Source organism: Blennius ocellaris, assembly GCF_963422515.1.
Source record: "Blennius ocellaris genome assembly, chromosome: 19".
Taxonomy (NCBI): Eukaryota; Metazoa; Chordata; class Actinopteri; order Blenniiformes; family Blenniidae; genus Blennius; species Blennius ocellaris.
Window position 1 is genome coordinate 9,563,631 of NC_137668.1, and position 13,717 is coordinate 9,577,347.

At 39.3% G+C, this 13,717-nt stretch overlaps 1 protein-coding gene across 1 annotated transcript in view; it reads left to right on the plus strand.

Moving 5' to 3' along the window:
• Positions 1-3,959: 3,959 nt before the first annotated feature.
• LOC308143726 (melanoma receptor tyrosine-protein kinase-like) overlaps positions 3,960-13,717 on the plus strand; it is a 39,859-nt gene continuing 30,101 nt past the window's right edge. Inside the window, exon 1 of the mRNA XM_080514625.1 lies at positions 3,960-4,068. Within this exon, the coding sequence (XP_080370751.1) occupies positions 3,975-4,068 (94 nt within the window). The 5' untranslated portion in view covers positions 3,960-3,974. The remainder of the gene's footprint in view (positions 4,069-13,717) is intronic.

Below are 13,717 nucleotides of genomic sequence, written 5' to 3' on the forward strand. Positions count from 1 at the left end.
ATTAAACTCTACATTCTAAAACTCTTAAAGCGTTTCAGAACTCATAACACTCTCGAGTCACTCTGTGGCTCATTCCAGAACACTTTGAGGATTCCGATCCATTCTCGAATGGTCACAAATGTATTCTCTGAGTTTTGAGCAGATATGGTGACACGTCTCTGTTCTCGTTTTGAAAATCCGAGTGAGAGAAACCTGATCCATTCTGCTGGTTCCAACGGACATTATTGTGTTAAAAAAGAACAACAACAACAACAAAAAAGTCATTTTAAAAGCAAACGCAGAGCGTTTACGTGTCCCAATGTGTCCAAACTGTGGCTCGCAAAGGGCCGAGGGGCGTCATGATTTCCTCAAGCTTCAGGGCTCCTTGCGTCCGGGACAGATTGCAGCATCCAGACCATTTCTGTTTGCTCTCATTTAAAAATTAAAGCTAGCATGTAAATAATTTAAATGTGTGTTTACACTGCTGGTTCCAGTCACCATACTTCAAGTATCCACTCTCAAAACCTACAACCTGAAATATTGTCCTTTCATTTGTTTAACATCCTTTTATTATATTCAATTCATCGTAGATGTTTTGTTGGTGTCCCAGTTCCTGTTTAGCTGTAACCTCACAGGCTTGTTTTCTTTTGTGTACGTTTCAATCCGCCGCACGAATCACGTTAATATCAAAAGATACACAAAGAAAACAAAACACCTGAATTGATTTGTTGATTATTTTCTGGACAAAGTGCAGATTTTCTCGGAGCGTGAGGTCAGAGTGTCGCCCGAGGACATTTTCACTTTCAATGCCAGATATTGATTTTACACACACACACACACACACACACACACACACACACACACACACACACACACACACACACACGTGGCACACTTAATTCCGGTGCTTTCCTTTAAGCCATCTGGGCTAATTAGTTTACTCTCCTCTCTACTCCTTCACTCCTCATCTCCGCTCCTCTTCCTCTGTTTTCCTCATCCCCCTCATCCCCCTCATCCCCCTCATCCCCCTCTTCCTCGCTCCTCTCTTTTTAAGGTTAAACTCTCCTTGAACTGAATGATTGTTGACTTTGTTTACTTGAGATGAACGTCAACAACTTCAGGTCAACCCTCAGAGGTCGGCGATGTTTCTATGGGGCGTTAACTTTTCACTTCATGCACTCGTTCACATCCTTTAGACATTTTTATAATAACACGACTTTGATATTTTCTTCTTGCCTCAGAGAAAGTAGTTCACTCTTTCTGTATACGCCTGGGTTTTATCATGTGTTATTAGCCTTATACATGTATATATATGCATTTAACACTACGTATGTTCACCTGATTTAATTTTATTGATTTTCATTCCGAAATCAAACATTTTCTACTGTTTCTGTCAACAACTACCAGTAGAAACGTAGAAAGAGGTGAAGCACTTGTCCGTTCCACCCCCAATCCATCTTAAACAACAAACTCTCCATCTATAAACTCCGCGTAAATATTAATATATAATGAGACTTCACAATGCAATGTTTATGCTAGAATGCTTGATGTCCCATCGCAGGCCACTGTTTCAGCACTTTTCCTTTCTTTTATTTTCCTTCATCACATTTCCTATCATCACCCCACAAAAAAATCTCCATTATTCTCCACTGAAAGCTCTCAGTCCATTAACCTGATTCCACCTGCAAACACAGAGGGAGGGAACAACAGAGAGAGAGAGAGAGAAATTACACTACTACTTTACTGAAGTCAAACCTGATCAGTGTGTTCAATAATCACATTTTAAATGCCCATATTGGACAAAACATGTAGAAAACATGTTTCTTCTCTCCTAATTGGAAAATATATTCCCCCCACTCTTCCATTCTAAAGAGAGAGGCAGCAGCTCTTCAACATTTGGGTAGAAATCATGATATAAGCGGAGGTCAAAACTGTAAATTGTGGTATTAAAACACTTTTCTAAGTGAATTGATTGTAAGTGCCATCAAACTAAATTAAAATGGCAAAACAAGGTTTAATGCAAAACTTGAACTATTTTCAACAGTTGCAGATTAAACGAAGAGACTGAGGAGACCAGATATGTGTGTTTTCTCTGCTCAAAAAAGTTCCCATATCTAAAATATGTTTGATTAACATGAGCATTTTGAGTTTTTCATGGTTCATTCTAATACATGTCGTTCAGATTAAACGGGATTCAGTCGACTTAATCGGAATAGGTGGAAATGCGCGACATGATTGAATGACCTTAAATCAACAAATTGTGTTTTTTGAGTGGACGTGATTTGAAAAGCTGTTTCACATGAAGGTCTTACAATGTGAAAACCACGAGTTTGTGTTATTTGGCGTCACTGGACTTCATACGTGACCCACATCGAGCTGAGCTGAGGTGTTTCTGCCTGGCGACAAGCTGTCAAACTGTTTCTCACTAAACAGCCACAAAACCCATTAACGTGCTTTTTCTTGTGTTTACAGCCTCCGCAGATGCTTTGTTGGCAAGAATTGGGCGGAGGACACACACACACACACACACACACACACACAGAAAGCTGGTATTAATTATGAATGTGAAAAATATTGCATGATGGGTGAAATCAGTGACCCAATAATGTGAAAACAAATGTTTGTAAATGTGCAACGCTGGCAGAGACACACTGTAGCCCAACAGATGTGCTGCTGTGGATGAAGCTAAAAAAATGGCAGCACAAAATATTGACTCGGGAGCGGATTAATACTTTCTGAACACCAGTTACCTGTTTGTAAATCAAATTGAAAACCCTGTAGGGCTTATAAATTACATTTAAATTTGTGATTGCAATGGAACAAAATGTGCAAAAGTTGAGGGGGTATGAATATTCCTTCAAGCCACTTATTTCCTCTCCAACAAGTAAATACCTCTCGAAAAACATTCAAGCGCTAACTAAACTAAAGACACACTTTCTTATGAACTTTTCTGTGTTGTATTTTTAATCATTGCTGCATGTTTTAAGAGAAAACGGATCAAATCTCGATTTCAGATGTAACAATAAAAAAAACCTGATAGTTTATTTTAGATAAATGAATACAAATCAGATTTCTTTGGAATGAAAATGTGAAGCTCATGGCTGATTTGTGTCCCGCGGACACTAGGGGGCGTCCGAGGGAGAAACCCACTAACTGTGGACTAAACACGTTTTAATAAAAAAAAAAAAAAAAACGTATCAAGCTTTGCATATTGCATATCTGAATATGAAACCCATCTTCAGATAATTTGCCACTTTATTTGGATAAATAAAGTTTGGGTGAATTAGTGCGACAGTTGTACAACTCCAAATTTCAAAGTATTTATTAAACAAGTGAGCGTCTCAGATTTTCTTTTTAAAAGATTCTTGTATTTTTCGAGTTTTGAATAAACTAACAAGAGCTTGTGATTAAAACAAAAGATGCAAAATGCAATGATGTGCAAACACCTTTTGTTTTAAACTGAAACAAGAGAGGAAAACCCCCCAGAATAGAGGCAGTGAATTTACGTTATATTAACGTACACTTCGTTCCTAATCTCACTTGTGGACACACTGTGTTGGCTCTGGTTCTAATTCTTGTTGCACCTTTTACCTTGTTTGCTGTTCTACTGTGTTGCACCATTCTCATCTAAACAAATGTCTCGTGTTGTGCAAACGATACCTGGAAATAAGCCCCTTTCTGATTCTGATTCTGAGATGAAGGGTTGTTTGGAGAAGTATTGATTATTTCTTTTTTTACCTCACGTTTGCTTTAATTGGGATCATGGTGAAGGTTTGTCCTGCAGAGAACAACCAGTTTGACAGAAGTGGAGAGAGAGAGAGAGAGAGAGTGAGAGAGAGAGAGAGAGAGAGAGAGAGAGAGAGAGAGAGAGGTGTGCACTGCTTGACTCCTGCGCTCGGATCATTCCAGCTCGACTCCCGCCGCGGCGCATGGAGGAGCCGCGCACCGCCTCACCTCACGCGCACCGGCCCGGACCGTAAACCAGACCCAAAGACATGAAGGCTTTCCCCGGAGGATGTGGAGGAGTTTCCCCGGTGCTGCTGCTGCTGCTGCTCGGCCGCTGCTGGAGCACCAGCCCCGGGAGAACAGGTAGGACTGCCCCGGGCTGAGCGCTCCGGCTCGGCGAAGGGACGCACCCGGTGCTCGCGCCTCACCTCCAAAACTTAACTTTCACCACATTCCAGTCGATTAATCGATCACTCTCACTAGATTCAAGGACAAACGTGTCACTAATTTTTTCCAAACTTCCACCCACAAATAAGTTTTCTTTTCCATCGTCTTTGTGGGAAACTTTTTCTTTTATTCTATAAAAAACACCATAATATCATCTCCACAAGGCTTTTCTGATTTTAGATTGCATGCATCATCAGCAGATCCTTAATAAATATCGAATCAATTCTATTTTGACATCTGGTATGTAGAATAAAAGTGTAATACGCGCTTTTAAAATTGTGGCTATAGTAATATCTGTCAACATGTGAGGAGGTTGCGTTCTGTTCACCAACAGAGGCTTTGCTTTCACTTCAATCTGACCACATATTGTTAATTTAATCTGCAAATATCACAGCAAATGACCTACATACGACTTATATCTATAACATTTTAAGTGGTCACTGATGTAATGATCCCATTATTTAAATAATAATCATTAAAAATGCAAAAGTTTGTGAATAAATCTCTCAAACTAACAATAAAATGTATTATCATTGTGGGAAAAATGATAGTTATTTCAGGTTAAAACACTGAAATATCCCAACTAGATGCTTCACTTTTCTAAACTTATTTTTGTTTGATTTCACCACATTTTCGTATTTCAGTCTGAGAATATTCCAAACTATATGACATATCTGTGAATCCTTTAAGATCAGCCCTCAGTCAGATCTATCTGTATCTTCCACTGCTGTTATAAGACAAATAAAAAATATATATTTCTGAATAAACTAAAAGAAAAGACACAAACTGATTTTCTACCGTGAAAATACAAAAAGTTTCAGGAAGTTCTAATATGTAAGACATTAAAAAACACATGTGAATTATAATATACTGATACATCAGTCAGCAAATATCACACAAAACATAATAATAACAGGTGTATTTACACTGCTTCAGGTTTTGGGGGAAACTCATCTTCAAGCCAAATTGCAACATTCTCACAGACTTCATTTATCATTTATGACTCTTTAAACTCACATTTTACTTGTTTTAGAATGAAAACATCCCCGAAAACACAAACATACTGAAAATCTAAAAAGACTTTAATATATAAATGATCTTGCATTGTTTTGATTATACCAATCTTTGTACTGGATTCCATGAAAAAAGATCAAGTTTCGAGGTAACTCCTTAATAAAATGATACAGTTAGCTTTTGCTTATCGAGTATCGAGTGTCTCTTAATTTTTATGTTTTTTAGGCAATAAATAGATAAATAAATAAAAGTCAGTGTGGTCTCTGTTAAATGTCACAGAAAACTTACAAAACCTGTAAATTCTGCAGAATACAATTCAAATGATGCAACTAACTTTTACTACCTGAAATCAAAAAACACAGTGCAATAAAAAACACAAAAAACCCCAGAGGGATCTGTAACATTTTGACGTCATTGTACTCCGACGTGTGACGAAATCCCCTCAGCAGACTCAGCAGAGTACAGATTTCAAAGGACCTCTGCCTCATTTTACTTATTATTTCCAATTAAACCTTCATTTCCTCCATTTGTTTGTTTTGCGTCTGCGCCAAAGCTCCAAGTTTGTTTGTCCTCGACCCGGCCGGGAAAACATTTTCTCCCGATGGAGCGCCGTCACAGAGAGCTGCAGCCGAATCACGACTTTTTTTTCCCCTTCCTTCACCTCTTTACATCTCTAGAAAAGCTGTGAAACACATTGAGCTCACACCTTCCTGCCTTCTGAGAGAAAATAACAAATAATGAGAAAAACATCAGTAATTAATTACTTGTTACTTGATGAACATTCTGACGACTGGTGATGCGCAAGTAACTAAAAAAAATTTAGTAATTTCAGGTACACAATGTTTTTTGTAAGAAGGAAGAGTTACCAGCTGAAGATACAGCTGAATATGATGGTAATCAGTTACTTTGGAAAGTAACTCTTGCGTTGGTCGTCATCGTGAGCACATCCCTGTTCTGATGCTCTGTATTTGACGTTATCTGAAGTTTCATCAGTGAAGAGGAAGTTTCAAGCCCATTGTACCTTCAGTAACTATAATTGTTTTGATAGTGTGATTGTGGTCATCTTTTTATGAGACCCTCTTTTCCCCATCTTCATACCTCTAAAAAACTTTGACTTGTTTCCCACTTAAAATTGCATTTTAGTGTAACATTATAGCAACAAAGTAACTTTCTTGCTTTACCTCAACCGCTCAGAACGTAACATAATAACAACCCTTGAATTGAGTGTATTTTAAATGTGTGGTAAGTTTATAGTGATTTTATAATAAGAGAAGAAGTTTAGCACATAAAAGCAAACAATCATATCCAGTCGTGGAAGACATAAGAACATGTGTTGTCTTATTAGCGTCCGCTCTGACACGATAAAGACAGCATGAACTCTTCCTGGGAGAAAACCTTGAGACAACAGGTTTCTTCTGTATTTCTCTATCAAGATAAGTAACTCAAACAATCAATGTGCTGGTCTAAACTATGGGCAGATTATTAAAATAAAAAGATTTTTTACCATGTAAAATGGTATAAACTAACTTCACATGAAGGAAGGAATATGGAAAACGGATGCTGGTGATGCTCCTCATTCAGATTGAAGGACCTCCAGGAGATAAAAACGACACGATCTTCACTCCACTCTGCATGTTTCATCTGTGTTTTACAAATCCACCGTCTCCTCTGAGCATTTGCAGTTATTGATCCCGTTGAAACATCACAAAGAGAACCTTGTATGTTAAATCCGGGAAAACGCTGGCGGAAGAGTCCCACAGGGAGGAGGAACCTCTAGGTGGAGCAGCTCCGCACGCTGATTAAGCGTCTGTGGACGGTTCAGATCAGATTATTTGGGAGTTGCTGGATAAATTGTGGGGCCGGACAGCGGCGTGGTGATTAACACTCTGGCCTCTTATGTTGGGCTTGGCGGCGTTTCTGTGTCATGCGGTTTCCTCCCACCGTCCAAAAACATGTGTTTGAGGTTAGTCGGTGACTGAAACACGTCCTGCATGTGTGTGTGTGTGTGTGTGTGTGTGTGTGTGTGTGTGTGTGTGTATGTCGCTACGGTGGATGGACTGTCCACGTCTCGCTTGGATTAAATAATTTTTCATAAGTGTAAGACATTAATATATTAACTTGCTATTAATCAAATTAAATTGTTTAAAAAATTCACAATTGAGAGACAGCGTTATACAGTACCTATTCCCAATCCATGAATAATAACAATCATGCCATCCGCTACACTATTTTAATGAGCAAACCGCACAAAAACTGTGTAAAAATTTACTTTATTTCCAAGTAATGCAGTTCTGTTCATGTATTATTACATTATAGGCTGCCGTTAATACACCTTAAATGTGTTACGATAACCTATTTAATAAATTAATAATGGACGAAATGTTGTTTGGATGTTGGTTTAAGTATTTTATTACATTATTACAGGGTTGGTTGCTAGAATGACTGGTCATTTTTAATTAAGCTGATGTAACTTCAGATTATAGAGCATCTTCCTCCCACTCACTGATGGAACCGAACTCAATGAGTGAATCAATCATTAGACTCTAATCAATCACTTTTCACAACACTGGGGGAGAAAAGCAGGCTGATCTGTTTCGACTGAAATCTACTTCAGATATTAAGAGCAGAAAAGACACAGACTCTCCTAAATCTGAACAAAAAAAAAAATAGGAAATCACCCAAAGCGAAACACAGAAGGGTATATAGTCCGGACACCGAGTATTTCCCTCCAACCAGCTGATGTAACTTCAGCTGAGCGTGGAGCTCATGGTGGTTTCCAGGACAGAATCACACCTGTGCTGAATGCTCAAAAAAAATCACCAGCAATTTAATGCTTGCTTCATGCTAAGTGAAGTTTCCTGAACAGAAGTCAATCAGAAATCCACAGAGGCCAACAAATATAAACATATTTGTATTGGCCTGTATTGTTTAATCCTGTAAGCATTAACTTAAGGATTTTCGTTTTTTGTGTGTAATTGCACCATCATAAGAAGCTGTTTAAATCTTTTTTTTTTTTTTTTTTACTCTGTGGGAAATGGAAACAGAGTAACTGGCAGACTTAGAGATTATTTTTTTCTTCTTTTTTTGACTACAAGAGTTTAACCCATTAAGACCTGCAGCAACATGTATGTGGTTCACCCGTGAGAGCCGGTTGAGCCTGAGCACGCTAACGTGATAGCATCTTTTGAAAGAACCATCGCTGACGCTACGCACCGTGTGAGAACCGCTTTTCAGGGGAACATGCTTGCAGTTACCTGCAGTTCCATAGAAAAAACAAAAGACTGAAACACTCGGTTACATATGCGTAAGATGTTATCTCACACTTGTAGAGAAAAGTGTCATGAGCTATCAAATTTCTCAGCACACTGTGACAACAGTGCCTGTCGAGACAAAACTGGCCTGCAAGGCATCATGGGAACTATGAGTGATGAGCAGTGGGATATTTCAGTGTGTGTCAGAGACGCTTGAGTTTTTGTGTCCTGAACGAGCGAGAGAGTAAATGAGTGAATGACCGATGAGAAGAAAGCGCTGAGCTCGGCTCTTCAGATGGTTGTGTGTGTGTGTGTGTGTGTGTTAAGTGAAAACAGCTGAGGGCACTCGATCTCTGGGACTTTGTCTCTTAAGATTTGATTATGTGAAGAATTTGTTGGGAGTCTCATTGTGTTTGTGTTGTTTTGTGCTGCAGACGGCCTGCTTGCTAAATCAAGTCCAATTCCTTCACATTGGAATAAATACAAACGCACACTGTCAATCACTCCATTGTGCTGCTCCAGGTAATAAACAATTGTCTTTGCATGGGCAGCCATTGAGTTTAGGGTAATAAAAGTTTAGAAGAATTATTGGAACTGTTGTGGGATAGACAGTGATGCTCAGTATGGGTTCTCGAGGACTTTCTGAATTGGTTGCATATTTTTCTTTGAGTGGCTCTATTAGGTCCTTCAGTGTTGTTTGAGGTTCATAGAAGTCCTACAGAAGGTTGAGAGGAAGTACTTAAATGTTGACGGTTTCAGCGGCACTCCTCGGGAAGCTTCATGCGCTCTCAAGGTTCTAAAGGAGGATTAAAGACACATTTGAGGCGGTGTGTTGGTGGCTTCACAATAAGAGCAGCCTCCTCAAAGATTATTTTGACGTGCTTTGGGAGAAGAGAGGTTGACAGCAGGTTCTTACAAGGGTCCTCCTTCCCCCTTGAGAGATCCTTGAGCAGCTCAGCAAGGCCCTTGAAGGGGTTGTTGGTATTTTCATGGAGATTAAGGTAAAGAGTTCATGTCAGACTAGCTAAAGAGGTTGTAAAGGTATTTTTGGGGATTAAATTGACAAGTATAATACGTTCTTGATGTGGAAAGAACTTATTAAAACTCAAAGGTCCTTCATTTGTTTGCAAATTTCACTAGAGTGACTAGAAGTGTCCCTGAATGTCATTTGGAGTTCACAGAAACCCTGGAGGAGGCTGTGAGGTCTGAAAGGTCAAGGATGTGATTAAGTATTTTATTGTTTCAGGGGTTCCCAAAAGATCCCAGGTGTCATTGGTTCTCCTTCAGAAACGTCACAGGGTCTCGGAGAGGTTGCAGTGCTTCTAAAGGACAAGTTCATGGAGGTTACAGACGTCTACAACAGATCAAGAATGAGTTCAAGTTGTCGAACTTTAAAAGAATTTCAAAAGGGGTTCTTAAAAGGGTCGTCCTTGAGTGATCCTTGAACGGGTTGTTGGTATCCTGAGAGGGATTTCAATTCGATTTCAAGAGGTTACAGAGGTATATTGTGATATGTTGTACACCCTTGAGGTCTCTGACATCAATAACAGGTTCTTGAGGAGAAACGACTTTAAATGTTTATGATTTTATTTCAGTGGCTAGAAATGTCCTTGAAAAGCTTCCGGTCTCCCGAGGAGCCAAATGTCGGAGTTCTCATGGGTAAACAAAATATTTTCCATATCTGTGTGGAGTTTTTAGAAACGTTAGAGGATGTAGTAGGCGAGGCCCTGGGATTGGTTGAATGATGAAGGTTTCACATTACCGTAGATTATTATCGCCACCTGTTTTAGGGGTTGGCTAAATTATAAATTAGGAACAATCAAAGTGATCGATTCGATTCTAAAGGTTGTATGAGCATTTATGACAAAGTTTTCACAGTGTTTCCTCATTAATACGTCCTTGATGAGTAGGAAATGTCCTTGAAAGTGCTGTTGACATCTTAATAAAATTGAAGTCTTAAGAAAGACTGGAAACAGTTCCAGTGCCGGCTGGTTGATGTTGTGCAAGAGAAGCTTGACATGCCGTTGGAGACACTGCAGGTTGTTTTAGATGCCCTGAACTCCTTTTTGTGTGAACTTCACAGGCCGTTGTGGATGTTTAAAGAGTCTTGAAGAGAGAAACCTGTGCAGGGCCTTTGAAAAGGTTGCGGATGTCTTTTAGGGCACTATAAATGTCATTTGTAATCCATTCAACAGAGTATATGCAGCATCTCTAAAACACTCCATATCTTGAGATTTGGAATCTCAAGAGATTTCGTTAAGAGATGGTCCAAGTTTGGACGGTAAAATATGTGACAACTCAACTTTCATTACAATATCATCATGCAAAAATACATGACAAAATACATGCTCTGCAGATTTAGAACAAGATCCTTTTAAATATGAAAAACAGGGACAATTACTGTTGATCAAAGAGACCAATTATGATGTTTTGACTAACTGACTGAGGAAGAGTTATTTTGAATAATAATTCTCAATTAAAATCAAATCTCATCTATTCAATCATTTGTATGTGTAACTAATCACATTGTTGGAGCTCATATTGTGCTACAATAGTCTCAGTCCTGGAAATGTATATGATCAGACATCTTCATCATGATGCGTCGTTTACAAGGTCCTGGAGGTTTCCTGATTCTTCCATAAGAAACTATTGCAGAACTATGACTTCTTAAGAACATCATAGATGGGAAAGAGTGGAAGTTCAAGTCAAAGTCCATTGACTATGGAGGGAGGTTTCTATTATTAGAATATTATAATAATATTATTATACTGTGTTATTCACTGAGTATATAGATGCACCTTTGAGCAGTGTTCGGATATTCAAGTCCTGATCGAATTAAAAGGAACCACTATTGCTGAGACGTACAGCAGAGGTTTAACTGAGCTGAAGCACCAGCAGACGGAGGAAGAGTTTGATTCCCGGTTCAGACGTCGTGTTTCAAGCTTCAGCTGCAGCAAACAAAGAAACTCTGTGATTGTTGTGACTGCTGAAAGATTCAAGGCTCCAAACAAAATCCCCTGTATGTGTGTGTGTGTGTGTGTGTGTGTGTGTGTGTGTGTGTGTGTGTGTGTGTGTGTGTGTGTGTGTGTGTGTGTGTGTGTGTGTGTGTGTGTGTGTGTGTGTGTGTGTGTGTGTGAGAGAGATTCACCCTCGTTCCCATTGACTTTTTGAAGGACCTTGGCCAACCGTGTGTTTGTGTGTGTTTCTTTGGAGCAGCTAACTGAAACTCAACACCGACAATGAGGAACAGGCTGGAGTCCCGTGGTAACCATGACGACCGCGTTAGCATACTGGGTGAAAAACTACGATAACAATCAAACTGATTGAAAATGCACATAAGCCGATGTGTGTCAGTGCCGCCTGGTCTCAGGAGTTTGGTTCACAGGAGATGAGGCTGTTTGTTCATCACAAGCTGAAACAAAAAGCCAATTTGTGTTTTTTAGCGTTTTGGTTTTTCCCACGTTGGGCTGGTTGTTTGTTGCATTCTTTAGTTATGCTTCATTGTTATGCACTTTTACTTACACATCCATATCACTTCAAGGTTACTTCTGTATTTTTCTAGCTGCGCATTTGTTTTTAGTTGTTTTGTGTGTGTATTTTCTTTTTGTGCTGCTCTGCTTGTTGTTTGTTGGTTTTATAGCAATTTGTAAGTTGTAGTTGTGACTACAAGAAGTTGTTTTGTGAGCATTTGTTGCTGAGTAGTAAACTGGGTTGTCGTTTTGAGTTCTTGTGCCACATGTTTGCAGTGATCTGCAAACTTCTAATGGTTTTTGTGGTCCTTTTGTGGTAATATTCACCACACACTAGTGCACATCTGCTATGAGGCACAACAACTAAAAGCGGAACTAAAGAGATATTAAACGTCTCATTCTCTGATTCCTTTTTTTTTGGCTCAGATGTGCAGAGAGCGATCAGATATGGGAGTAAAATGTTGCCGTCTGGACTTCGGTTCGGTCTCTCGTGATGCGAAGTTGAACTTTCAGCGTGGAGGTGAGCGAGTTGACCTGGAAGCCGGAGAGGCTCCCTGAGCCGGGGGGACAGTGAGCAGCCGTCAGATGGAACCTTGTCGCTGCAGCTTGTGGGATTTTCAGAGCAGGAATGTGAAGAATGAGCTCAGAAACTGTGCGCAGGATTATACAGGCCGTGCAGCCTACCTGCTCGCTGACTCGCTCTCTCTCTCTCTCTCTCTCTCTCTCTCTCTCTCTCTCTCTCTCTCTCTCTGGACCGTAACATGGAAACTCTGCGTCTGACGCCGGGGAATGAAAACACGTTTAACCCACTTCTCACCCTCTCCCACCAAACCACTCTCACTGGGTCAATCCCTGGAGGTCACAGTTCACGCTGAGCTGCAGCTGGATGTCATTTATCTGTTTTTACACCTGTAACCTGCACAAATCCACTCTATGGCCTGAAAGCTGTTTTAATAGTTAAGCTTATTTTCTATTGGTTATTTATGCCTTGAACATTTTTTTTTTTGTTGCGTTGGTGTACAAACACACTGGCATTTGGAATTTAAAGTCACCAAAACAGTTTTGTGGTGTTCCACAGAGCTCCGATTTTGAGCCACTGCATTTTTAACACTACAAAATAGGTTTATGTTATTTTACTGACAATACTTTCTTATGTTTTGCTGTTTTAACCTTCTGTAATATTCGGTGCTGATAAGTTTGTGACTGTTTTTACTGCAGTCAGTCAGTGTTTTTTGTCTATTTGTTCCACCTCTAACCTGCAGACAAATCAAACTCAGACCTTATCACAGTTTTACGGTAATTATGATTAGATTTGAGCAATTTCAAATAGTTGTGGTTCGTAATTGTTGCTTATTTAAGCCCTGCAGTCATATTGGAGTTACTCTGCTGCATGAATACTTTGGCATTGACATGAGTGACACGGCTCCTGTGCTGTTCCACCTCCTCTGAGTTACTGGATTTATAGCATTAAAAAAAGAAAAAAAGAATTCTTGCAATTTAATTTCACAGCCTGCAGCTGAGATTTACTTTTACACTTTATAGTTGTTTTTTTAATAGTTATGTTTAGTTTTTAACAGTTTATACTATTTATGTAGCGTTACTAATGATCATTGAAGCCCAGAATGATATAGTTAAAGGACTATGCTGCAGTGAAAGGTAGGCATTTATAATTTATCATTATTCATACCTTGGACTTGGACTTGGACTTTCTTTATTGTCATTGCAGTACATCACACAGTGAGGAACTGGCAACGAAATGTCGTTGCTTAGCAACCGGTAAAAAAAGGCATTTAAAAAAATGTATTTAAATATATTTTAAAAAGTAGTGCA